The 26708-nt window shown below is 59.4% G+C and overlaps 1 protein-coding gene across 1 annotated transcript in view; it reads right to left on the reverse strand.

Moving 5' to 3' along the window:
• CELSR3 (cadherin EGF LAG seven-pass G-type receptor 3) overlaps positions 1-26708 on the reverse strand; it is a 39546-nt gene that overhangs the window by 1555 nt on the left and 11283 nt on the right. Inside the window, 42 exon segments of the mRNA XM_027098836.1 lie at positions 241-377; positions 633-687; positions 896-1075; positions 1886-1978; positions 2319-2423; positions 2509-2601; positions 3579-3648; positions 3817-3923; positions 4015-4110; positions 4443-4520; positions 4692-4805; positions 5078-5225; positions 5310-5392; positions 5708-5860; positions 5938-6102; positions 6300-6463; positions 7012-7122; positions 7363-7502; positions 7585-7743; positions 14027-14915; positions 15706-15906; positions 16453-16611; positions 16915-17030; positions 17282-17430; positions 17535-17651; positions 18087-18210; positions 18748-18827; positions 19594-19706; positions 19939-20113; positions 20313-20519; positions 20607-20733; positions 20958-21125; positions 21726-21900; positions 22224-22379; positions 22646-22841; positions 23075-23284; positions 23505-23599; positions 24937-25038; positions 25349-25532; positions 25850-25970; positions 26069-26210; positions 26364-26535. Coding sequence (XP_026954637.1) covers positions 241-377; positions 633-687; positions 896-1075; positions 1886-1978; positions 2319-2423; positions 2509-2601; positions 3579-3648; positions 3817-3923; positions 4015-4110; positions 4443-4520; positions 4692-4805; positions 5078-5225; positions 5310-5392; positions 5708-5860; positions 5938-6102; positions 6300-6463; positions 7012-7122; positions 7363-7502; positions 7585-7743; positions 14027-14915; positions 15706-15906; positions 16453-16611; positions 16915-17030; positions 17282-17430; positions 17535-17651; positions 18087-18210; positions 18748-18827; positions 19594-19706; positions 19939-20113; positions 20313-20519; positions 20607-20733; positions 20958-21125; positions 21726-21900; positions 22224-22379; positions 22646-22841; positions 23075-23284; positions 23505-23599; positions 24937-25038; positions 25349-25532; positions 25850-25970; positions 26069-26210; positions 26364-26535 — 6429 coding nt within the window.

Below are 26708 nucleotides of genomic sequence, written 5' to 3' on the forward strand. Positions count from 1 at the left end.
GGTCAGAGTTTGGTAACCTGGGCAGGGAGAGAAGGAGAGGCTCCTGTCAGTTTCTGAAGGACACGTACTACCCCCTCCCCCAGGAGCAGCTTCCTCTAAAGGCAGGAGGGGAAGGCAGTGGATCTACTGGGGGCAGAGCTAATCAGAGCCATCCAGGAAGGGTGGACTTCCTGGAAATGGGGTCAGGATGGGACAAGCAGTAGATAAACAAACAGAGCTCAGCAACAGAGGTCAGCTCACCAAAACAGGGTTGACGGGGCTGGACCTTTGGTGTTGGAGTGCAAAGATGACAGCATCGTGGACAGAGGCAAAGAGATGCTGCTTGGTGATAGATGCATCGAAGAAGTGCCCCGCCTCAAGCTGCGTGACCACGGGAGCTGTAGACAAGGAGTTGGTCTCCCCTGACCCGCAGAACCCCCAGGAACACCCAGGCACTGGCGGAATGTCACCCTGACCACCACCCCTGAGGCTTATGGCTAAACCCCAACTCTTGACCCTTGACCCCTCCCTCCCAGGACACCTCTGACCTCCAGTTTCAGAGAAAGACTTTTTCCTTGTGCTGCCTGGAAGATTCCTTGGACAGAATCCCCACCCCCTCCCCGGACTGCTCTTGCTGTGTCCACCCCACGCACAGTGGCAGGCGGCCATGTACACCTCCACCTCGATCTCCCGGAAGTCACGGAAAATCTGCAGCAGAAAAGGGGGCCAGACTCAGAGGGAGGCTCAGGGGCTCCGAAGGGGCACTTGGGCAGGCTGGGGGGGAAGGGAGTTCAGAGGGGGAGCTCAGAGGGTTGGGGGTTAGGCTCAGAGGGCTCTTGGAGCTAGTTATGGGGTCAGGGCTGAAGGGCCTTGTCCTCCCCCAAGGCCCTTCTTAGGGGTGCCCCCAGCCCCTTACATTCTTCAAGCTCTTGAGACACACAGTGTCCACGAAGGAAAGGGAACTCAGGTCCAGGATGAGGCTGTGGAAATCTGGCTGAGGCAGGCCCAGGGTCTTCAGTGAGGACATGTCTGGGGCCTTGGCATCTTCTTGACCCCTGGCTGCTGTATCCTCTAGCTCAGTCCCTGCGCTCACCTGCTGGGAAACCAGACACACTGCAAGGGCCGCCCACGGTGGGTGAAGGCAGGGAACATACACAGACGTGCAGAGACACACAGGATCAGACGTGTAAACGGCCACGTATATGGGGCATGCAGTGGACACATGAGGATATGGAGACAGGGAGCCTGTATGTAAAGACAGGAGGGACACATGGGGACACACAAGGGAGGGTGCCCAGACTCCGGGAGCACACACAGACATGCATCTACTGCTCTGTTACTTCCTGGGCCCATACTTAAATAGGGACACTTAAGAAGGAAGGGCATCAGAGACCACACCCCATCCTCAGTCAGCCAGAGTGACTGACTGAGGATGGGGACAAACCAAAAGAGACACACGGACACACGGGCACACACAGATATCCTGGCACCCTGCCTGAGTCTTTTTTGTGGGGAGGGGGGTGCCGCACAGCATGTGAAACTTCCCTGACCAAGGATGGAACCCATGGCCCCTGCACTGGGAGCGTAGAGTCTTAACCACTGGCCTGCCAGGGAAGTCCTGCCTGAGACTCTAATTGAGATTCATGTCCCCTTTGATCCCAGATTTTTCCCACATGCCCAATCCCTTCCCTCTGCCCATGAATACAGACTGCAGGGTCTTGTAGAATTCACAAATTCAAGGTCTTTGGCTAGGCCTCAGATTACAGACCAGAGAGCCACAAGCAGAATTCTATGGCATATCACTAGAGATCTCCCTGTAGAGCACCTGATCCATCACTCCACTCCACACATGGGCACTCTCATCCCTGCAGCTCATGGTTGGCCCCTCTCCCACCTCCAGCCTCACCTTGGCCTTGGAGCCCTCCACATCGTTGCTCTCAATGTCTGTGACACCGGTGTTGACATTGATGGAAATGGAAGTGCCCTTGGAGGCGGCAGCCTAGGCCAGGAAAGAGGTGTCCCAGCTGTCATATGACAACCAGGCCACGCAGGTCTGGTGTCGTACCCTGGCTTTGGGCAGGCAGGTGGACTAGGAGCTGAAGCTTGGGACCCAGGGCAGCCAGGCTGAAGGCTGTGGGGTTCTGACCTACTTTGGAAAGAGGACTGTGATGGTTAACGCCACCATTGGCTTAGGAGGCAGGAGAAAAACAAGACTGCCCGCAGAACCCTGACCTGCAGGGTCACTGGGGGCATCAGGGAGAGAGGAGGAGGGATGAAGAATGAGGGTGAGAAGCCAGGAGGCTGGGAGAAAGGCCGGGTGGGGTCAGAAGGGCCCCTGCCTGTTTCGGGAGCTTATTCTCTTTCTGAAGTCGCTTCAGCTTTAGCTCCTGCTTCCTGAGCAGTTTCTTCTTTTGGGAGATGAGGTGGTCCACGTTCACACCGCACTAGAGCAAAGGGCAGGGCAGGGGATGTGGACACTGGGGAGGTGAGAGACCCTCTGCCCCTCCCCCTGTGGACCCCAGGCCTCACCCTCTGCTTCAGCGTGTCACTGTAGAGCTCAGCGTTGGCAAAGTACATGGTGGCCGAGGAGCGGAAGACCTTCACGCCCGGGACCTCCCTGGCCTGGGGATAGGTCAGGTTGGGGGTGGCTGAGCCCTCGTCTCTCCTAGCTGCATCTTGCTCTCTTTCTTTCCTCCCCTGTGTACCCCGGTACCTGCCATCATCAACCCTCTGCTTCCCAGCCAACAGAGGCCCGGCCTGTAGGCCATGCCCTCCCAGGAGCTGGTGGGGTCATCCTGACCCCTCAGCTGGGCCTGTCAGAGCTGCTGCTTCTTCCTCCAGGGCATCCTGAACCTCTCCCACCCCATCTCCCCTGTCCTTCTGCCAATACCCAGGCCAGGTTTCAATGGCTCTTAGCTTCCCCTTGGGTCTCCAACCCCAGCACTGGGGTCTGTTTTCTGTATGTGGACAGAGAGACCCTCCTCAACTGCCAGCCCAGCCAAGCCTTCCCCGGCTCCCACCCTGCTCAGGACACTCCAGGTCTCTGCTCGGCCTTTGGGCCTGAACAATGTCCCTGCGCCACCCCCCACCTCCCCTTCCATCCAGCTGAGCTTCTCCACTCATGTCCTTCCCTCACTCTGCCTCATCATACTATGCTCAGCCTTCAAGGCTCCATCAGGGAAAATGAGCTCGTTTTATTCCAGAGCCCCCACTTCTGTTCCCAGGGCTTGACGTGAGACTTCTCAGGAGGTAAAGGACGGAGATTCAGTAACCCCACTGATCAGGTCAGCAAACAGCCTCCCCTACATCTTTGTGCCCCAGATCCTGCCCCTCTACATTCCTGACCCAGGGCTACTCTGCGGGATGGGGCTTGTACTGCTGCCTCTAAGACAGACTCCTCCCCCAGGCCCTAAGGCCCATACTCTGAGTATGGGGGTCAGAGACCCAAATTCCTCCCTTGAAATTCCAAGGACCAAAGCACCCTTAGTGCCCCACCCCCGTGTCCTTGCCCAGTACGCAAGGACCTGATAAGGGATGGCCCCGTCTGCCTCTGTCCTACCCCATCCACGCCATCCTCTGGCTTAGCCCCTGCCACTCACTTCTGAGTACTCTGCCACATCTCTGTAAATATCTGTGTCTGGCACCTGCCCCAGGACAGCGTAGTGGGGCCTGTGAAAGAGAGAGTGTGAGAAGAGGGGGGCATTAAGAGAGGGGGCAATGAGGGGGTTCTAAGGAGCCTTGGGTCACCCCCCAAGATGTGGGAAAGCTGGGGGAAACCAATGTGGACCTCACTCTCTCACCAGCTGGAATGAGGGGGGAACCAGAGGGGTGACTCACAGCTGTGTGCGGACCACCACGAGCAGCAGGGAGAAGACTACCGCAACTGCCAGGCCAAGGTCCAGGTTCAGCAGGATGGTGGCCACAAAGGTCACCAGCCAGATAAGCTAAAAACAGAAGGGTAGTAGTCAACAGGGTCTAGAAGGGTCACTGGGGCTGAAGGCCCTGACCCCACCCCTGGGCTCCCAGGCCTCTCACCAGATCCACTCGATTTGCCTTCCAGAGGGAGCATATGTCGGTGAACTGCATCAACATGCCCTTCAGGTTCACAATGATGACAGCAGCCAGGACTGCCTGGGGGAGGGGGAGGGTCACCAGGAGCTACTGAGAGGTGCAGGATGCTGACAGCCCTGACCACCTGGCATGAGCCAGACTGTCCTCAAGCACCTGGGTATGACCCCGAGGGACACTAACCACCTCCTGCCCCCGAACCTAACAACTTGGGTCTGACTCTCAAAGGTTCTTACCCCTGACTGTCGACTCCAAATCTCAACCAGAGATCTCAAGCTTGAAAAACAGGGCATGACCCTGTATCCCTCCCCCTCACCCAGGCCCTGACTGACTGATCTGAGTCCCTGGCCTGGCCAAGGCCCTCAAGCCTGGCTGGGTACGGGATGGCAGCTCACCTTGGGCAGGTCTTGGAAGAGTTCTCCAAGTTTGACGATGATAATGAGGATGAAAAGGGAGGAGATGGCTCCAGCCACCTGTACAGTGGGAGTGAGCGGGCAGATGAGTGGGTTGGAGTGTAGGGGAGAAGAAGGCGAGAGCAGGGGGGAAGGGGCAGTAGGGGGGAGGGGGGAAAGCAGGGGGTAGGACCACCCAGGCAAAGCAGTGTGTGTGTAGATGCACACCTGCAGCCCACACCTGCAGCCCACCTGTGTGTTGCCCCCGGTGCTCTCCTGTACCAGGCTCCGAGACATAGAGCAGCTCACAGGGAAGCACTGAAAGATGCCCCCGATGAGGTTACTGAGGCCAAGTGCCACCAGCTCCTGAGGGGGGTAGTGCAGGTGTCAGGACACATCACTAGCAGTGCGTGGTCACTGTGTCCAGGCCTATGCATCCCCAACCTCCATCCGCACTCAGTAGCCCCCAAAGACTTGGCCACTGTCCCGTGTGTCCTGCTCTCCCACCCTCAGTCCCCCATGTGGCCCCAGCACATCTGTTTGCTGTTTCCCTGTCTCCCACCTGATACTCCATCCCCCCAAGCCCTGGGGTCTCTGTACACCTGCCCGCTCCGTGTCCCACATCCCATTCCCCAGACCTGGTTGCTGTCCACCCGGTAGCCATGCCTCAGGGCGAAGATCTTCCCCAGCGAGATGGCAATGGCGAAACCAACCACAGCGATGGCGAAGGCATTTCCCACAAGCCTTGCAAACAGCTGGGGGCTGGGGGCCACTGGGGGCACCAGCCTGTGAGGGGCATCTGTGAGGCCAAAGGAATGTTGTGGCCCTGGCCACCCAACCCTCCCTGACCTGACAGGGGCCGGAGCTCACCCTGCAGGGATTTTGCCCACGACATCCACCCCAAATCTGTGCTGCAGTCCCACGCCGTAGGAGATGCCTGTGGCCCCGATGAGCTGCAGAGAGAGGACAGAGTCAGGGGAGGTAGGTGCTGGCACCACCATTAAGGGGGATGGAGAAATCACTTTGGGCGTAAAGAGAGAGGCCTGAAGCGAAACCTTCAGAGGGGTGGGCAGAAGTCAGCGATAGGGTAAAAGATGGACACCACCATTTTGGGGAAAGGGAGATGCTGTCAGGGGCTGTCGGCTGTGGTCCCCCCAGTCCTCAGTGCCCACACCAACTAGTCTTTAACTATCTGGGGGACGCCCACACAGCAGGGACTCCTCACTTGCCCTTCCCCCTGCCCCCCTCCCCCCCACCAGAATTCAAACCGTGAGCAGCTCCCCGGGGAGCGGCATGGGCAGTTGTCGCCGCAGCTTGTCATTGAACAGCTTCACCAGCACGAGAACCACCCCTGCCACAACTGCGGTGACCATGGTGCCGACCACAGTCTGGGGCAGCTTCCAGCAGACCTCCAGTACTGTCTGAGGGGAGGGGGGGTCACAGCCAGCACTCAAGGTCCTGGGCCCACCCACCCTTCCCTCCTCCCACCCTCACTCACATAGATGAGGGACAGTGGCCCAGAGCGGCTGCTCAGATGGAGGCCAAACACATACTTGAGCTGCGAGACGAAGACCTGCACAGACGCGGCTGTGGTATAGGCTCGGACCAGAGGCTCTGACAGATAGGTGACCACGAAGCCGAAATGGACCAGGCCCAGCCCCACCTGTGGGGTGCACAGGGCAGTCAGGGGAGGAGAGGGTCCTAGGGGTGGCCGGAGCAGAGCCCAGGGCAGGTGGGAGCAGAGGGGGATGAGTGATGATGATGAGGAAGATGGTGATGGCCAGACACTCAGGGGACCTGGCAAATGGGGTGAGGGGTGGGTCTGGCAGTCAGGGGCCTGTACTCCTGACTGCTCCGCACCTGGAAGAGGCCAACAAGGACACTGAGTGTGGAGGCCACCTGAACCCGAGCAGCATCTCTGGCCACCACATCAACAGTGGAGTTCGAGGCCTGCAGGAAGGCTTCATCTGGAGCCAGTGATTCTGTCACACTGCCCACCATCACGGACATGACAGCAAAGGTGCCTGCAGGGGCAGATCAGGGTGGTCTGAAGGGGAGGGGGCACTGCCCTGCCCTGGAGTCCTGGTCTTAAGGGAGAGGCCAGGAGACACCTAGTTCTAGACCAACATCCTTAGACTTGCTGTGCAAATAGAGGCAGCGCTGGCAGTCAGGTATGAACTCTAAGTTCAAAGCCTCTTGAGCGTGGCTAGAAATGTTGGCCCTGCATCATCTACCTTGTCCCACCTGTATCCACTGGCTCAGGACCACTCCCTCTGTGAAAAGTGGAATGGGGAAGGGGGCATGGCCTGCCTCAGGCTCTCAGGTCTGTGCCAAGTCTGGGCCCCTTGAGATGCTTCACCCACCCATATCCTCCTGGGCCAGGGCCTCTAGGTAACCTGAATCTGTCTCCACGGTCAGAGGCCCAGTCCTGCCTGGAATGACCCTTGGGCCAGTCTCCCACTGGCCCGGCATCGATGCCTCCCTCCCTGTTCCCTGCGTTTCCTTGCCCTGCTCAGCCCTCCCTCACCCTGTCCTCCGTGGGGAATGTGGGCATCCTCCTGGCTCCACTCACCCACGGAGATGTGCCGGGAAGTGCCAAACAGGAAATAGATAAAGACGGGATAGAAGGAGCTGTAGAGGCCAAACACGGGGGGCAGTCCAGCCAGGAGGGCATAGGCCAGGCCTGGAGGTGGAATGGTAGCAATGTAGACTTGGAGGCCAGGGTCTTGAAAGGATGAGGAAATCCCAGCCCTGGGTCATGGGCCATAGTTCCAGGGGCAGGGATCTTGTTTCTGGCTTTTGGCGGAGGGGTGGGGGGAGGCGGGGGCAGGCAGTGGTTCACAGATTACAGGCCAGGGCCTTGAAGGGTCGGGGTCATCATCCAAGGGTTGAGGGTACAGTCTCCAGGTCAAGGGTGGCTCACCCTGTGGTAGCTGCATAATGGCCACACTCAGGCCAGACAACAAGTCACCCAGAAGCCAGTCACGCACAGGATACTGGGGTAGCCAGGCCAAAACTGGGAAGTACTGGAGCAGAAGGGCTCGGGCCCGAGCATGGGAGCACCTGGGGACACAAGGGTAGGTATCACAGACAGGGGCTACCTGAGTCTTGCCAGTGCCCCCAGTCCCCCCGACCTCAGCCTTACCGAAACCAGGTTCGCCATTGGAGGGTCCCAGTCGCTGAGCTCCGGCTCCCCAGCTCCTCCAGCTGTTCTTGGTTCAGTAGTGGCCGCTCCACATGGTAATCTCGCCTCCTCAGCTCCATTGCCTGCGTTGTGGACAGCAGTGCCTGTGTGTCCCTCTGTCTGGGTGGTGAGGCCAGAGACACAGTGAGGGCACTCCTGGCCCAACCTCCCCTAGACCTCCACCTGGGACCACAGAGTCACCCACCTGACTTTTCTAGGTCCCAAGATCTAGGTAGGTCCAACCCTCCAGCTGGCTCCTGCAGGCCCTATGCCCAGGCCCAGGCAGGGGCAGTACCTGAACTTTGGCTGGTGGAAGACTCTTGCTGGGCCAAAGTCTCCCACAGAGAGGCAGCAGGATGAACACAAGCCACACTTCAGTCCAGCCCTGAGTGTTCACCAATCTAGGTTCCAGGCTGACTGTCCCTTCCAGCCCCCTCCCCCCAGCCCCAACTCTTCTCCAGCCAATCCCAGTCCAGTCCGAGTCCTTATCCAGCTGCCCCACGAGCCCAGCGCATGCTGTCTGAGAGCACACGCAAGGAAGGAATCCAGCAAATCAGGCAAGTCTCTCTTCACATGAGAAGGCTCTATGAGAAGGAAAGTGTTGGGGCTAAGATTGCCCCCGGGCCTCCAGCCACAGGGTCCAGGTTGTAGACCTGGACAAACTCAGGCCTAATCTGGGAAAGCCAGGGGATGGCTCTCACCGGGAGGGAGAGTTTTCCCCCTGGAAAGAGAAGCCCCCAATTCAAGGGGGGTCAATCTCACCTGGGAATAGATCTCCGGGAGGATCTCGCCTAAGGAGAAGCTCTCACCTAACAGGAAAGTTTTCACCAGCTAGGTAAGTTCTGTCCTGGGGAGAAACTCTGATCTGCCCAGTGGCTACGACCTGATTAAGGGAAAAGATCTCACTTGGGAATAGGAGATCTGGAGGGGAAGGGGGGACAGTTCTTACCTGGGGGAAGCTGTCCCAAAAATAGTTCTCACTTGGGCATAGGAGCTCTTAGAGGGGGAGCGCTTACCTGGGGGAAAGCTTTCACTAGCAGGGAAAGTTTTCACCTGCCAGGAAGGTTCTCGTCTGGAGAGTATTCTCACCTAAGGGAAGCTCTGACCTGGGGGAGGCGCCCACCTGTAATGGGAGAAAACTCTCACCTGGGAATGGATCGCAGAGGGGGGAATCTTACCTGGAGGGAAGCTCTCCCCTGCCGGGAAAGGCTTCACCTGTCAGGAAAGTTCTGATCTGTGAGAAGCTCTGACCTACGGTGAGGTTCCCACCCGAGGGGCAGGAGCTCACCTGGAAAGGGCCCCTATCCTGGATGTCCCCGTTGGAGGATGGAGTGGAGTGGGTGCAAGGACGATCCTCAGAGACTCTTGGCATTGCCGGCTCACAGAGATCTTTGAGCCCCGTGGCCCCTCCTCTGTGAGTCACTCGAGGTCTTTAAGGGCTCCCACTCCCGCCACCCCTCCCCCTCCCCCCCGTCGAACCCGTGCTTGGAGGGAGGGGCTTAGATCCTTGACCCCTCCCTCTAGTAGGGCCTGCGGCCAGAAGGGCCGGAGAGCACATTCCGGCACCAGTTGCATCCCTGGGTGGACCCAGGCCCTGGCTATGGACACTCTAGCAGCCACGTCCCGGGCCCCAACGCGCCGCACCGGCGCACCTCCTGGGCCGGGGCTCCTCTGCACACAGCCGCCGGGAGGCGGCCCCCGGCTAGCCCTCGGACGGCGCTCGAGCGGCTTTCCGCACAGCCCGCAGGGGCTGGAGTCGCGCCGGCTCCCGCCCCATCCCTCGCTACGGTTGGGCAGCCGCCTGCAGAAAATCGACAAAGCAGTAAACCGAGGCGCGGCAGGCAGGAAACGCCTGCTCGGGACTCGGCGGTACACCTTCCGAGCTAACCCAAGCCGGTCGCCTGCTCGGGGGCCAAGGGGTGGCCCGCGCCTCGCGGACTCGAACACTGGGAACCGGGGCCGCGCCCTGCACTCACCCCGGTGCTTCCGACAGCCCCATGGCGGGTGGGCAAACCGAGAGGCGATAGTCCTCACAGCTGGAGCGAGAGGCCGCGGCGGCCCGAAAGGCGGGGCCGGGACGGGGGGCGAGGCCTGAGGCGCGCTCCCAGGGGCCAATCCCCGGGCAGGACGGGGAAGGCTTGGGCCAGTCAGCGTGCCGGGGCGGAGCCTAAGGGGCGGTCTCCCGGCGCTGAGAACCCTGAGGAGGGAGATTTAACCCCTTCCTCCCGCTGCGGCTTGGCTTGTGCTCCCCCTCGTGGCCCGCCTAGCTCTCCTGCCTGAGCAGGTTGTTATCGCAGAAGTGGGACTAAGGACCCGAGCTGGCCTGGCCGTAGCCACGGCCCCAGGTCCCTGAGTAGGGTGGGGCCGATACCACCAGGTCCCGGCTTCTTGCGGAGGGTCCCCGCGGGACGCGGAGCAGGATGTCTAGGGTTGTGGCTGGTGACCAGAGCCTTATCTCTCCGTGGGGTATCCGGGTCCATGGGGCCTCTCAAGCCTCCAATTGAGGGCGCCACCCTCACTCAGGCTTTCCCCCTGAGACCTGGCATGTCTCTGAGACCGAAGGGGCTCAAAGGCCTCCCTTCAACGCTAGGCACGCAGACCTTAAAGGCTGCGAGGTTCCCCTCCCCCGCACATAACACTGGCCCGGCAACAGGCCCGTTCTGCCCGAGTTCTTGAGGAAGCAGCTCCAAGTCTGAGAGGCTGGCGGGGGGGTCAGTGCTGTCAACCGGCTGAGGGCAGTTCCTAGGGTCGGTTTGAAGGCCCTGGCAAATGCCAGGTCAGGGCTGCAGGCCTTGCGGACTGAGGAAGCCATCATGTTGCTGCCTTGACCAGACCTTACTCTCAGCACCTGTTCTCATAACTTCAGGCCCAACCTCAAGGCGAAGGGACAGAATTCAGGATGAAAGAGATAGAAACCTGGTCCAAATCTCCAATGAAATGAGCTAAAAATAGCCGAATATTCTTGGGGAGGGGGGAGGGGGCAGTGCTCAGATTTCTCCCAAAGGTCAGCCCAGCCTGAATCATTCATAGCCACCCTCCTACCCCCCACCCCCAAACAGAATGAGGCAATAACCATTTTCTATAGAAGTTTATTCCCAAAACAGAGCGCGGCTTCACGGAACAATTTACACAGACAGGAAAAGGAGCCACTGGGCTGGAGGAGGGGGACGACCCCCAGAGAGGGGCATCTACAGAACCTAGGACATAGCAAGGACAGCCCCCTCTCCCCACAGCAGGCCCCTCAACCCTTCAAGGGCTGGGGTCACTCTGGGTAAGGAGAGCTGGGGTCCTGGCTGGCGGGATTTGGCACCAGTCAGTAAAGTAGAACTTTTAATCTCCTTGGAAACTGCCCCCCAAGAGTATGCATGAAGGAGGTGGGTGTCTGCAGGGACCCTCCACAACCCTGCATGGCCACTGTTCCTAGTGGGAAGAGGATGCCTACTCTCGAGGCCTTCTAGGCCTGCTGCTCAGCAGGAGACTCAGGGCTGACCTTTGGCCTGGGGCTAGGGCTAGGGGTTAGAAACCCCTCAAGATGGCCAGGCTCAGGGTCCTCACAAGTGGGTCCTCCAAGCCCCTCTCCCACTTTCTCTACCTTCACTTGTAAACGAAGGGAAAAAAACATTCTCAACTGTAAACAAAGTGTAAAAGTTCAAAGTTTTAAATTGTAAACAAAGTTGAATGTTTTAAGTCTTGACCTGTAAACAAAGTAACAAAATTTAAAAGTCCCCAGTTCTGGACATCAGACAAAGTAATAAAAGTGAGTTTGTGAACAGGGTCCTAACAGTCATTTTTCCCTTTACAAGGGAATAAAGGAGGGATGGAAGAGTCACTTCCTGCAGCCCGGGTGCCTAGGGCCAGGGAGGCTCCTGTAAACATGGGAGGCAGTGGCACCTACATTCTGAGTCTTTAATTCCCTTGTTTTTGCTCCCCTTGCTCCCCCTCCTACCCCACCCTTCAGAATAAATTCTAGCAGGGGGCAGTGTCAGGGAATTAAATGGCACCACACACAACGTTTGTTCACAGCAGGGGCAGGGGCTGTGACCCCTCCATCCACCCTCTGCAGGAATGTCTGAATAGAGGCCTGAGCCCCTCCCCACGGGAGAAAGGGAAGCCTTGATCTGTAAACATGACATCTGCTGCTCCACCAGCGATCCACAGCATCAGTCCTGGGTCATAAGGCAGTAAGTGGCAGGGACTCCACATAATAAACACACACATCCACGGGGAGGGGCGGCATGAGCGAGCCCCTGTGAGGAGGTCAGAGGACCCCTGTTTCCAAGACCAACCCCCAGTCCCAAAAGTTTGGCCAGTGGGACATCCAAGAAAAAGCAAAGACCAATTCTGCACTTTGGGCCCTGACAATATTCAGATCAACTGGGGAATGGGGCGGGGGGAGCATTTACCCCTCCTGTCTGAATCCACCCTAGTAAGATGAAAGAACAATTAAATTGCCAGGGACCCAAATGGGGCGAAACTCTGCACCTCTTTCCCTCTGTCCCCCTCCCCCTCCCAGCCCAGCCTCAGAACCCCGGGAGACAGAAAAGCTGAAAAATAACATAAGCATATCTCTCTGGTTACAAAGGTACAAAACGTATAAAAGTCCTCCCTTCAGCTCCCTCATTCCGTGCACCTGTTACACACTTGCTCACATGCTCACAGACGGGCAGGGACAGTCAGCACTGCAGCAACAGAGAGAGCTGGGGGGCGGGGGTATAGGAGGCTGCCATGGGGTCAGCCCCCAACTCCTGGAGTCTCTTCTGTTAGCCCAAATCCTCCACCGCCCTCGGCTGGTCCTCATCTGCACGTCTGCCCCTCAGGAGTGACCCTCACTTCTGGGAACTCTGCAGAGATGAATGTGGAGATCGAAGGTGGTTGCTGAGAGTCAGGTGCCTCTGGACTCCCCCACCAAACCGGACCTGGGCCACCTCCCCCATCACCTTCGCCTCTCAGTCCCTAGCGTGCTTATGCCCATTCTGGGGTTCTCAGAGCCCTTCACCCATTGTGGACCCCCAGACTCACCAGCAAGGCCCCTTGGCTGGCCACCAATGTCTTTTCTCTAAGCACTTAGTGAGCACCTACTATGTAAAGACTCTGTTAAGCACCTAACAGATTTTGTCTCAAAAATCTCCACACCTCAAAGAGTTTGCTACCACAGACATACTTTGCAGATGAGGAAACTGAAGCTCAGAGAGGTCAAGTGTGAGTCCAGAACCTGAACCCCTGCTCAGTTACCCCAGCCCTCCCCCAACAGTCGGACCCTAAGGCTGGGCTGCAGGAGGATCCAGGTGGTGCTCACAGCTCCCTCTCATCCCCACTTCAGCATCCTTCCAGAGCCCTGGGCACCAGGACCCCAAATCTCCTGCCCCTCTCTCCTTCCTGTCTTCTCCCCCATCTCTGCTCAGGTTTTTTGTTGGTCTCCCGCCCCAAACCCAGGGTCTCCTTCCCTCCACCTACAGAAAGTCTTCTCTCACCCTACAGACCTCCACAGAGCCTGACCTAGCTGTTCCTCCTTCTTAAAACTCAATTCTGGGGGCTTCCCTGGTGGCGCAGTGGTTGGGAGTCTGCCTCCCGATGCAGGGGACGCAGGTTCGTGCCCCGGTCCGGGAAGATCCCACATGCCGTGGAGCGGCTGGGCCCATGAGCCATGGCCGCTGAGCCTGCCCGTCCGGAGCCTGTGCTCCACAACAGGAGAGGCCACAACAGTGAGAGGCCCGCGTACCGCAAAAAACAAACAAACAAAAAAAAACTCAACTCTGCTTTTGGCTTCCAAGACCCGGTAATTCCTGGTTCCTCCCCACTCCGTCTCTGACTCCTGTACCCAGCTGCTTCCCAGGTATGTCTGCCATCCCCTACTCTGAGATGCACCGGGTCCCAACTCAGTTCCTGTGTGTCCTACCCCACAGAGCCCATAGGCAGAAGGAACTTAACATTGACTGAAGGCGTAGGTGAATGAATGATTTCCTCTCAAAGTAAGTTCTTCAGGCTGCCATGTAAGGCACCTACATCCTGGCACTACTTCTGGCCCCTCCTTATCCCATACTACACCCTAAGCAAAGCCTCCTCGCCTCCCTGCCCCTTCCACATACCAGGCTACCTCCCGCTTCTAGGCCTTGGCTCCTGCCTTCCCCCCTCCACTGGCTCAAGCCCTTTGGAAGGCACCTCACTCTCCTCCTTAGTCCAGGAGGTGCAGGCCGCAGTCATACAGCCAGCAAGTTCTTGCTAATCACCCCATTCACTGCCAGATTTCTGCCCTCAGGCTGTGGCGCCCTGGCTGCGCAGCGCCTAGGGTAGCCCATGCTCTCTGCCAAACCCCACCCCATTCTGTGGCAGAATACAGGGCAGGGTGCGTGGGAGGTTGCCCTAAACTGATGGGGGTCTGAGCAGGTGGCCGGACCCTGCTTACTCTGAGTCGGGTGACAGTTCCGAGATGCTGTGGGATGTGGCAGAGCATGGCGTGGAGGGCCCAAGCGCAGAGGCTGTGGCAGAAGGCGTGGCAGTGGTGTGAGGGCCCGAGGGTGTGCTTGAGGACTGCACGGCAGAGGAGAGAGCTGAGGAGTTGAAGGAGGCGAGGATGGAGGAGAGAATGTCCAGCTGTTCTGTGGAGGGGCCGTGGCTAGGGCCACTGGCTGGGTCTCCCCTAACTCTGAGCAGCTGCGGGGGTGGCCCAAGGCCTTCTCGCGAGGGGTGCCGGCTAGGCACGTGGTCCAGCCGCTCCCCTGAGTTCGAGCTCTTGGACAGAGAGTCCAGGGGCCGGGACGGCAAGAGGGGGTCCCTTGAGAGTTGCCGCTGGGGAGACAGGGGCAGAGGTGGGGGCTGTGGGTCAAGGTCCCGGGCACCATGGGGCGGGGGCAATGTGCTCAACCACTCGCAGGGCGCCCCTAGGTCCAGCGCATCCCGTGACCCAAAGCGGCCAGCCATGGCACCAGGGTAGTCCCTGGGTGGCTGCCTCCGTGGTAGGGTGCTGCCCCGATCCCTGGGCTCCAGACGGCCTGGCACAGCATCCAGGCGTTCCTGGGAACCTGGCCGACTCAGGGGACGCAAAACAGGGGCAGGGGCCTCCTCCAGTCGTTCACGGCTCAGCTGCCGCCTGAGGAGCAAGTCCAGTTGTTCTCGGGAGGAGTAGCGGCTGGCTGGCTGCGAAAGGCTGCCAGTGCCCCCTCCGGCATAGATGCGACCATAGGAGGCAGCTGGCACAGCACGGTGGCCCAAGGTGGCTGCACGGCACCAGGACAATTCAGGGGCACCCCGGGTCTGTGGCACCAGCGGGTACTGCAATCGGTTCTTCAGGATGCCTGTGGGAGGAACAAACGGGGGACAGTGTGTATGGGGGCCAGGAACTTCCTGGGTCTAGGGATGCAGCAGCCTCTGGAATCCCTGTGACACAGGGTTGGGGGCAGAAACCCTTTGGGGAGCGGGTACAGAGGCCGTTCCTGGGAATCCCAGAGAGGCTGCAGGATAGGGGTAAGAGTGAGGCAGTAATCCCTGGGGTCAGGACAGAGGCAGTCCCCGTGGTGCAGGGGTAGGGGCAAACCTCCCCCCAAGGTCAGAGGAGGGGCAGCCCACAGGTCTGGTAATGCAGGCCAGGGTCAAGGAGGCAGGAATCCCCAGGGTTGGGGCAAGAGCAGTCCCTGGGGTCCCTGTGATGCAGGGGTGAAGGGAGAAACCCCTTGAGTTGGGACAGGGACAACCCCTTGGGGCCCCTGTAAAGCAGGATAAGGTGGCAGAAACCTTCCAGGTTAGAGCAAAAGTTCTGAGATCTGGGGCAGAGCAGCCCCTATGGTCCCTGCAAAGCAGACTGGGGTTGGGGGAGGGGGAGGAATCCCCCAGGTTGAGGCAGGAGTGGCCTCTGGGGTCTCTGTGGTGCAGGCCAGGGTATGCAGGGCAGTCAATTCTCAGGTCAGGATGAGGCAGTCCCCTGGGACTGTGAAGCAGCTCAGAGGAACAGAAACGCCCATATCAGAGCGAGAGAAGCTCTCAGGATCCCTGTGAGGCTATTTGGATTAGGAGGATGAAATCCCCTGGCTCAGGGCATGGGCAGTCCCCAGGGTCCTTGAGGCACAGGCCAAAGTCAGGGATCCATACCTTTTCTCTGGCGCTGGGCCCGACCCAAGGAGGTTTCATCTCCACTGGTCAGGGCCAGGTCCGGCTGGTTGTTGTTGGCTGCGTCCTTGCTGGTGTCCAGTCCCAGGCGCCTTTCAGAGCCCCAGGTCTGCAGAACACAGGGAGCAGCCTCACATCCCCCCAGGGCTGGCCAGTAGGACAAGAGATCATTGCCATCCACATCTGTGGAGCCAGGGTAGATAATAGGAGTCACCCCAGTGACTCACAACACCTGTGATCCAGACTCAGTGGCCCCCTAACCCTAATGACTCCTGAAATCTGGGTCTTTCTCATGAAGCAGAGGTAGGAATAGCAGAGTGTGTCTCAGAGATCAATGGAATCATCCAGCGTGGGGGATACTGATAAGCTCCCCCTACTCTTGACTGGAGGTGGATAGAGCCTGGAGGTGGGGGAGCCTGACAGCTGAGGGGTCAGGAAGACCAGGCTGAACCCCAGCCCTCAGGGAAGAGGAGGGGCTGGAGAGATGACATGTCACCCTATAACATCCCTGACCTTGTTCTTCTGTTGCCTGGGCCACTCCTGGGTCTCTAGCCAGCAGAACTCTGCTGGGAGGCTGGATGGGGAGAGGTATGTGGGGGACCAGTGATGACCCCAGGTTCCCAATAAGTCGGTCCCAGGAATCTTCAGGGGATAGCAGGCTTTCTGAGTCACACCAAATGGAATATGGGGTATCTCTTGGTCGCCCATGGGGTCAGAGGGCCCCATCACCTTTGGGGTGTGTAAGGAGCCTCTCACTCTGGGCTGCCCGGCGGAGTGGACGCTGGAAACGCCCCCGCGTCCGGCCATTGTCCTCACTTTCTGAGGATGGGATGGACAGACTTCTCTCCTCCTCCAAGGACAGGTCACTGTCAGAGTCAGAGTCTGCACCTGGAGTTGGGAGATCAGGAGGAAGACACAGTGGTGGCCAGGGGAGGTGAGGGACTTGGGGGTCTCGAGGAAGGCTATGGCAAGGGGGCTGGGGCCTTGGGGAGAGAGCTTGGAGTGGGGGTAGGGACAGAAGGGCTGGGACTTGCCAGGAGAACCAGGCCTGGGTGGGTAGATGCTTCCTGGGGCCGTGACCTCAGGGGAGCTCACCCCAGCATAGTCAGCTGCTGCTCCCAATTTGGGGCAGAAGAATGAAGAATGGGGGAGAGACCCTCTACCTCCCTCCTCCTTGGGCCAGGCTCCCACCTCCACCAGCATCTCGATGGAACATGGCCACATCCAGGTCAGTGGGGCCAGCGTGAGCCTGGAGGCCGTGGTCAGTGTGGTCGGCAGCCGAGCCATGTCGAACCAGGACGTTGTCCCTGGAAATGCAGGAGCCCCCCCATCAAAGAGGGATGGGATGGGGTGCTTTGGACACAGGTGTGTCCGTGAGTAAACAGGTGCATGTGGAATGGCTCTGAAGGCACCCCTGGGTGTGTGGCAGGAGGTATCTGGGGCAGAGGCAGCAGCAGAGGCCCAGATGGCTGAGATGGCTGGAGCCACCCCGAGGACCTGGTAAAGTGGGGCTGGTCTGAGATGTGTGCCCCCCTCACGAGGAGGCCCCTCCCCTCACCTGAGGTAGCTGCGGCCCCGCTGGCTGTCTTGGTCCTGGGTCCGGCCAGAGCGGGCACTGCTCACTGAGGAGATGGTGGAGGCGCCCAGAGTGATGCGGATGAGGCCGCTCTCCTCGAAGAGGGCCGTGTTGTTGTAGGCCCCGGGGCCCTGGGGAGGTGGTGAGGACAGGAGTGTGAGCCAGCCTGGAGAAGCCTCAAACCCTGGCCTCCCAGGGCCCCTACCCTGACTCCCTGGCCCTGAGAGCCCCTCACCGTCCCAGGCGTTGGCCTGGCCTCCTCGGGCGCTGCCTTCCTGCCCAGACAGGCTGGTGTCCAGGCAGCCCGAGCATCTGCGTTCAGGACACAGAAGAGCAGCAGCACCGCCAGGCCCTGCGGGTCAGCAAGGATCATTGAGGGGATAGTAAAGGTCAGTGAGAGGTCAGAAACAAGGCAGAGGTCAGAGTAGGGCCACAAGGGGGTCAGCTAGGGCTGGTGTAAGTCACTGTGGGTCAGCAAGTGGGATCGGTCATTGCAGATTAGAGTGAGGCAGTGAGAAGCCCAAGGGGGGACCCAGTAAGGGAATCAGGGAAAGTCAGCAGACGCAGTGAGAGGTCAGAGTGGCATGAGTGACCGGGGTCAGTGAAGGTCAATGTGGACTAGCAAGCGGCCAGGAGCCTCAGCACTGGTGAAGGTCAATCCAGGATCAGCAGTAGTCTGGTGTCAGTCATCAGGTGGGAGTCAGCTCTAGGCCTGGGGTCAAGGCCCTGGGCCCCACCCTACTGAAGCCCCATCTGGTCCAGGGTGAGAGAGGGGTGCCAGAGTTACCTGGAGCCCACAGAGTCCAGCGTGGAGGTAGTGGAAGGCCAGGATGCTGTGGTTGACCGCCAGGAGGCCAAAGAGCCAGGAGGCACTGACCAGTAGAAGGAGCAGAAATGAGCTGCGAAGGGTCCTGCCGCGGGAACGTGAAAGGACACAGGACATGTGAGGGTCACGCAGGGCTCACACGGGAGACATGGGAGGACACGCAGGGTCACAAAGAGGACACCCAGGGGACATGGAGGGAAAGAAACTCACACAGAAACATGGAGGTCTCAGGAGGGCACTAGGGGAGTCTGGAAGTCACAGAAAGAACCAGGAGAGTACTCAGGGAACCATGAGGGGACATGGGGAAAGCAGACTGAAAGCGGTGGGTGGGGCATAAGAGAAAGCATGGAAAGTAGGTGGAAATGCACGGGGCAAAGGGCAAAGTGAGCCACCCAGGCCTTGGGAGATACTGGAGAGACAGCAGGGCACAGACAGACCTGTGGGGCCAGAGTAAGGCAAGGGTGCCAGAGAGGGACTGCAGGCCAGGGCAGATGTGACTTCATCCCCCTACCCAGAATCTGGAGCCCAGCCTGCACCAGGGATGCTCTGGGAACCCCCAAACCCCACCCAGGAGAGGGCTGCCATTCTAAGATCCCCCACTTCCTCCAGCCAGCCAACTCACAACGCAGAGGTCTTCTTGGCCTCCCTCTGTCCAGAGGAGCAGGATGTTCGGGCAGCGAGGAGAAACATCGTCCCATTCATCTGGACCCGTGGCCAGACATGTGGAACAGGGGCAGGGCAGAGAGAGACAGAGATAGTGAGAGAGACAGGGACAGAGAGACACTAAGACTCAGAGAGAGAGGCAGAACCAGTGAGAAACATACGCAGACACACACACACACACACACACACACAAAATACATAGATCAAAAACAAAGAGAAACAGAAGAGGGGGACTTCCCTGGTGGCGCAGTGGTTAAGACTCTGTGCTCCCAATGCAGAGGGTCTGGGTTCGATTCTTGATCAGGGAACTAGATCCCACACGCATGCCGCAACTAAGAGTTAGCATGCCACAACTAAGGAGTCGGAGAGCCACAACGAAGGAGCCTGCAAGCTGCAACTAAGGAGCCCATGTGCCACAACTAAAGGAGCCAGCGAGCTGCAACTAAGGAGCCCGCCTGCTGCAACTAAACCCAGTACAACCAAATAAACAAATATATTAGAAAAAAAGAGAGAGAAACAGAGGAGCTTAGAATCATAGAAAAAGTCAGAGATAGGGAACCAGAGAGGGACTGAAAGATGGAGGTGGAGAGAGAGACAGATGTGGGGAGAGGAAGCCGAGTCTCTGACCCCACACCTCCCACCTCCATGCCAGTTGGGCAGGAACAGAAATGGAGGCTAAGCCCAGGAAGCCTGCAGACTGCCACCTGGCACCCTTCAGCTGATACCACCACACCTGCTGCAGGGCCGCCTCCCACGACCCCCCACCAAGGGGAGTGCAAGGTGGCACTGAGTGGAGGGCACTCACCATGATGACAAGGACGACAGGGCCTGCAAAACTCCAGATGAGGGGCTCGTGGATCGAGATCCAGCAGAAGTCAGGGTTCCCGTAGCCCTCAGGATCCAGGCCGACAGCCAGGCCTGTTGGGGAGAAGAGATAGGACAGAGGAGATGTATTCTAGAGCTGCTGACTCTCTCACGTATGGGGAGAAGCTGGGGTGGGGACAGAGCAGCCTCCTCCCTGAGCAAATGGCAAGGGAGATTGAGGTTGGGGTCATGATCAGGATTGGGGGCAGGGGCAGGGGTCAGGCCATGTGATGGATGGAGGTCAGGGGTCACAGGCCTGGTTGAGGCCAGTGAGCAGGGCCCTCACCCAGCAGCACAGCAGGGACGCCCCAGCCCAGGGCGTGGTAGAAGCGCATGGCGCCGCGGTCCACATTGCGCGGCTCGACCTGCATGCGGTAGAGGTGCAGCCCCTGCACGAGGAGCCACGCGAAGGTGCTGAGGAAGAAGTAGTGCAGGAGGATGGCAACCGCGGTGCACAGCAGCTGAAGGCAGGGTTGGGGGGCGTCAGGACCTTTCCTGCCACGCCCCACCTCTGACCCCTAAACCACTGCACCTTACCCCAGGATCCTGCCCCAAACCCTGGCCCCAACCTGAGCACCTCTGACCCTGAACTCTGGCCCCAGGCCTTCCTGGGCCAGGTGAGGTCATCAGGACACAGGTCCCCTGGCCCTGACCCTGCACCTGGTTTTGGGTCCTGTGGATCCCCAGCAGGAAGAGGAGCTCTGCCACTCCCAGGGCAGCAGCCACATTGGCATGGATCCCACGCATGTTGGACTTGAGGCTGCGCAGGCTCAGCAAGACGGCTGCGGTCAGCAGCAGCGCGGCCACGGACACTGCTATGACCACATGGGTGAACACAGCCAGCAGCTCCAAGTCACCCTCCAGCCGCTGTGGGGACAGGGATGGTCACTGGGGTATTGGGCACTCCTGCCCTTTGACCCTCCCACTTCCTCAGGACTCTGAACACAGCCCCACCTCACGGGGAGAGGCATCCATGAGGACCCCAAAGGTGCCCGTCCGGCTGCAGCGACACCGTGCGTGGGACCCGTTCCTGTGCACCAGCTCACAATCCCGTGCTGTCCACATGCCGTGCTGGTCCGCCCTGTGGCCACAGGGCAGTCAGACCTACCATCCCCTCTGGGGAGTGCCCCATCGCCAGGCAGGGGTTTGTGAGAGGCAGTGGGAGGGGCCGAGGGTGCCTGGAGTTGGGGAGCAGCATTCCTCATGGGTCTGGGTGCACAGGGGCATTGGTGGGGGCCCCAGGGGCAGGCTTGGCCTCCCAGGGGCTACCGGGGGACCAAGGGTTTCCAGAGTGGAGGTCCTCACGGGCCAGGCGGGTCCCACTGCACGCAGATGGCCTTGCTGCGATTCGCTGTCTGTAGCAGGCGGAACTCCAGGCTGATCGGGGACTCTAGGACACCCCTTAGGAAGTTGCGTCCATGGAACACAGCCACACTGACCACCGGGGAGTTCATAACAGGGTTCTGGGGAAGCCTGAGGAGACAGCCCACCGGGTCTTGGGCACTGCTGATCTCCCCAGGCTCTGGCTGCCCACCTCACTGTCTTCATGTCACTTGCCATGGCCCACCCAGAGTCTGAGATGCCCTAGAGTGGATGCTGTTTCTGAGAACCCTTTTAGCCTCTGTTGGGCTGCTTCAAGACCAGGAGTCCATGGCCTGGTTCTGCAGAAATGCAGCTGAGAGGCTTCAGACCCACCGCCCACACCGGAGTCTGAAGCCCAAGCAGCTACAGACTTTGCCTCTCAGTGCCCTCCCTTCCACCCCCGGCTGACCTCCTTCAGTCAGCCAGTCTTTGCCTATCTCCATCAGCCAGTTTGCCTGTCTGTCTGGCTCCTGTATCCTTTATGTGCCTGGCCCCAGCGGTGGCTCTGTGTCTATCTCTTCATTTGCACAACTGCCCAGGACATGATTCACATGGAGCCCAGCATGGACAAGGCTTCCAGAGTCATGGGCAGGAGCCTCTCTGTATGATTGTGAACCTGCTCATTTGTCCACCGAAAAAGGGGGTGCTAGGCTGGGGAGAAGCTTGCGGGAAGCCCAAGGGTGAGGAGCCTGGGAGTAACTCTACTCATACCTGGCACCCCGGCGCTCGGCCTGGAACTGGGCAGGGAGCAGCCCCCCTAAGGTGCGGTAAACCAGGAGGATGACGATGGAGATCCCAGGCTCAGGCTCGGGCTCTGGGGGTGCCGGCGGGGGGGCCACACTCGAGGTGGTGGAGTTCTCCATGCTGCTGCCACTTGTGGACAGAGCTGCCAGAGGAGGGGGAGGAGTCACTGTCAGTGACCCCTGACCCCAAGCACCCACAAACGCAGCTCTGAACCCAACCCAGCATCAAGCATGGGAACCTCTTCCCTTTGCAGGTCCAGAACCAGGGTGGGTGCAGAGAGCAGAAGCCCGTGAAGGACACATGGGTCCCCCCAGCACTGGATCCTGACTATCAAGGCCTGGGCGAGGTCACCTGCGGTGAGGGGGAGGGTCTGGCAAGGGGAGAATTGACAGTAGGGCGACATGGCATCTGGCTTAGAGGGCAAGGAACCAGGATCTGGCCCGTGGGTCACCCCAGGGCTCTTACCTTCAGGTGGGGACAGCCGTGGTGCCTGGGAAGGGAGCAGCACGTGTGTGTGAGGATCCCAGGCATCCTGGCCCCGGAAAAGGTTGCTGTGGTAACGAGGGTAGCGACGGGTCCCCCGGCTGGGACTGGGGTGCTCCATGCGGTCAATGCTGAGCACTGCCCGGGAGGAAGAGGGGTGAGACCCATCAAGGATCTCCTCCCTGTGCTGAGGGTCCCACTCCCTCCTCCTCCCATCCTGTACCCAAGTTCCACAACCCATAGCCTCCTTGCTACCAGCCAGAGCCTGTCCCTGCAAAGCGCTGAAGGTGGCAGCACAGCCTCCTGCCACTAAATGTTGACATCAATAGCCCCCAGCCCCTCAGACCTCCAGGTCCTTGCCCTTCCACGGCCCCCTGCCCCGCCCCACCCTACCCTCCACATACTGATGTTGGGTGTCACCAGCCCCACGGGATTCAGGTACGTGAGTTCCATATTCTTCGCGAGCGTGGCCGCGTACTCCTCCAGGTGCTGCACCAGCCCGGCGCTGCCTGGGGAACCCCCAGGGGCCCGCTGCCCCAGCGCTGCCCACAAGTCCCCAGTCTCTGGAGCAAGCAGTGCAGAGCCGGCCCACAGCAGATTCTGGGAGGAGGGAGGTGAAAGTGGGCCCAGCCAGGTGAGGATGTGTGAGGGGACAGGGCATGCCTGAGGGGTTTGGTCAGGTGCTCAGAGAGGTCCCAGTAGGGTATGGCTCTGGAGGGGACAAGGGGAGAGAGAGAGAATCCAGGGCCTTCACTTCCCCAGGGTCGGGAGGGGCCTGAGCAGAGGGGCGGGGGTCAGGGCCAGGGGATCGGGAGCCCAAGGTGTAACCCCACCTCATTGAAGTGGGCGTCTTGTGTGGCTGTCAGCCCGAAGCCCTGCTGGTGACTCTCAAAGGCCAACAGGTGGGCCAGCAGGCGGGCAGTGACTCGGACATCTTGGCTGAAGTAGTGGTCAGTGTGGCCAGTCACCTCCCGTAGCCTCTGAGCCAGCTTCTTAGCCTCCACTGTATCCAGGACTGTCTTGTTCAGCTCTAGGTCATCCAGCTGCCAGGACAAAGATGGGGATGGTCGCTCTGTAGTCACTTAGGCCTTTCTCAAAAGCCTCACAAGAAGAAGAGTTTGGATTAAAGGGCAACTGGGAAAAGCCCAGGAGGTCAAGGGCTGGGGCATGATGTCTGGGGCCCAGCACAGGCCTAGGGAGACTGAGGCCAGGGCCAGAGCCAGGGCTGGTCTCGAGTGCAGGGCAAAGTCTGGGCAGTCTCACCAGCAGATTGAGTTCTCGAAAGGCAGGGGAGGTACAGTTGAAGAGGTCAGGCTCCAGCCAACCCTGGTCCTCGTCGCATAGCCGCACGGCAGCTCCTGAAGGCAGTTGACCCCTTGTCAGGCCTGGGGCCTGGACACCTTCATTGAGGAGGTGACCACAGCACCCTCCCCTACCCCAGGGGGAGCTCTGAAGCAGAGACCAGGTAGTAGGCATCCACGGCTGGACCCCTGGATAGAAAAGCCCCAGCCCCCAGCCCAGATGGGCCCCAGGCGCTTGTCAGTCAATTCCTGAGGGGTCTGTGGACCATTTCAAACCACCATGACATAAAGAAGAACACAAGGGCAGGACTGTGTGTGTGCATGTGCACCCAGACACACACACACAGGCCAGGACAGCTTCACAGACATGTGGCCCAGGGCAAGAACACAAAAACCAATGCTCACACCTGCACATGAGTAGATGTGTGGCCCAGGACAAACACACAGATACACAGTGCACCCCCAGGAGAATTTTGTGACCAAAATGAGGTGCGGGTGAAAGTTCTCACACAAATTTTAACTGCCCCAGTGGTGACTTTGCTGCCATCTCTCCCTTATCTGTGAGATTGGAATTAGAGTTGAATGAGAATTGACCTGGGCCTTAAGAGAGCTTGTAGCCACCAGCAAGAGGCCCCCTGACTTAAACACAGAACCCCCTCCCCAAAAGACAGACACAGACGCGTGCACAGGCACAGAAAGACACACAAGAGCATGCACACGCAGACAGTCTCTGTCCAGCCACTGCAGAGACCTCAAGCAGCGGGAAGGGTTCTGTGAGGACCTCAGGCAAAAGAGAGGAGTCTGTGGGGTCCTCAAACAGAGGGCAGGGGTCTTTCAGGACCTCAGGTAGTAGGGAGAGGCCTGCAGGAACCTCAGGAACTGAGAAGGGGTCTACAAGGACCTTAGGAAGTGTGTGTGTGGGGAGGGGGTGTCCTCAGGCAGTGGGGAGTGGTCTCTGAGGACTTTAGGCATCAGAGAAGGGCCCCCAGGGTCCTCAGACAGTCGGAAGGGGCCTCCAGGGGCTTCAAGAAGCTGGGAGTAGCTTTTAGAGACCTCAGGCAGTGGGGAGGGGTCTGCAGGGACTTCAGACAGCAAGAGGATCTGCAAAAGCTCTGGCAGTGGGAGGGGGCAGCGCACCTGAGCAAACACGTACCCCTTACCTGCACCCCGCAATCCTGCCCAGAAGCCAAGAGAAACAGATGGAGGCTCAATGAGGATGTGGGGAGGAACCCAGAGCCCCTAAGAGGTAGGGAGGGGCCCACATCGACTCCTACCCCACTCCCACCTCTTTGTAGGAACAAGGCCCACCAACTCAGGAAAAGAGGTGGCTCCGGCAAGCCAGAGGTCAGGCCTTCCCCGACCCTCAGCTATTTGCCTGTCCCCCAGGTACTCACCCAGAGCCCCCCGAGGACAGGGCACTGAGGCCAAGACACCAAACTTGGTCTGAGGCCACCACACACCAGATCTCAGGGACTTGGGGCAGGCGTCATAGAGCACTAGGGAGGAAGGAGGCACTGAGTCAGGCAGCCAGGGGCTGGAGCAAGGGACAGCTACATCCACTGCCCCCCACCTACCCCAGGCCCACTGCCTACCACTCTGCTGCTGGCCTCATGGGAGCTGGCCCATCAGATTCTGTGACAGGTCCTCAAAATACTTGGGGCAAATGTGGGAGTGCCTGGGTGTAAGTGGTCTCCCTCAGAGAAGCCTCCCGGAGCCCCTACCCAAGAAGCCAAGCATGCCATGGGACTTGGTGACAGCGTGCCAGAGCCAGCCCTCTGTATGTGGAGCTGGGTGGAGCCTGCTCACCCCGGCAGCCGCTGGCTGTCACCTCTGCAAAAGGACTGTCACAGCTGTTGCACTGGCGGCCAAGGGCTCCTGGGCGACAGGGGCACTGCCCGCTGTGGGGGGCGCATGAACGTGAGGTGGAGCCCACAGGGTAGCAGTCACATGGGAGGCATGAGTCGCTGCCCCGTGGTCGGTAATGGAATTCCTGTTTGAGAATGGGTCAGGGGCCTGAGGTCAGAGGTCAGGGCTTAAGGTAGGGGTCTCAGGTCAGGGCTTGGGGAATGAGTGGAATCAAGGGCAAAGGGTCAGGAGAACAGTGCTCACAGGCCAGAAGGAAGACTGGCCTCAAATGAAACATAAGAGAGGGGTTAGATGTCAAGGACAAGAGATGGCAGTTAGGTCACGGCATAGGGGTAAGAGGTCAGGGGCTGAATCAGGTGGCAGAGGTCAGCAAGCTGGATAAGAATCACAAAACACGTCTACAGAAGAGTTAAAAGGTCAGGGGACAGGGGACAGGCGCACCTTGCAGTGACACTGCCCATTTGTCTTGTTGCAGTTGGGGTCAAAGCCCTTATGAACGTCGCAGTTGCAGGGGCCACACGTTGGGCTCCCCCACCAGCCCCGTGGGCACTGTTGGTCCATCCTGGGGTGGACAGCCACGTGAGACGCCTCCACCACATCTCAGTGACCCTCCCTAACTCCCACCAGCTCTTTCCATCATCTCAGCCCCCAGCCCCTTACCTGTGCTCACAGTGGTGCCCAAAATAGCCACCTACACAGTCGCAGGTATAGCCATGGGGGGCCCCAGGGAGGTGCCGGCATGACCCCTGATTCTGACAGGGGTTCAAGAGGCAGGCGTCCACACAGCCCGGGCCATAGTAACCTGCAGGTTGGGTCAGGGAGCTCAGGACACTGGCCACAGAGCATGGGAGGAAGCAGGCACCTGTCCTTCTCAGTCCCTGCCTCCTCCAGGCTCTCCAGGTCCCCCAATCTTCACCACGAGCCCCAAATCACCCTGCCCCCACCCAGGCCCCACCTGGCCAGCAGGTACAGGAAAAGGTCTGCCAGAGGTCTCGGCAGTCAGCATGGGGTGGGCAGGGCCCAGATGCACAGGCGTTGGTCACGACACAGCCAGGTTCCACGTTCACTCGGTGGCTCGGGGGAAGCAGGGCTGGGGAGCCCGAAGGCGTGGAACCAAGCCATACTCCCTATGGACACAGCCAGCAAGGGGTAAGACCCATGCCAAAGCACCTCAGCCCCAAGTCCAGCAGAGCCAGCCACCTGGTCTGATGACCCCTGACATGCAATCTCCCTACAAACCCTAGACCCTGACCCAATGGTCCCAGCTCTGTGGCCCCATGCGACCCCTAATCATGTGTCC

The sequence above is a fragment of the Aethalodelphis obliquidens genome, unplaced genomic scaffold (assembly GCF_003676395.1).
Source record: "Aethalodelphis obliquidens isolate GAN/ISIS:26980383/991018 unplaced genomic scaffold, ASM367639v1 scaffold125, whole genome shotgun sequence".
NCBI lineage: Eukaryota > Metazoa > Chordata > Mammalia > Artiodactyla > Delphinidae > Aethalodelphis > Aethalodelphis obliquidens.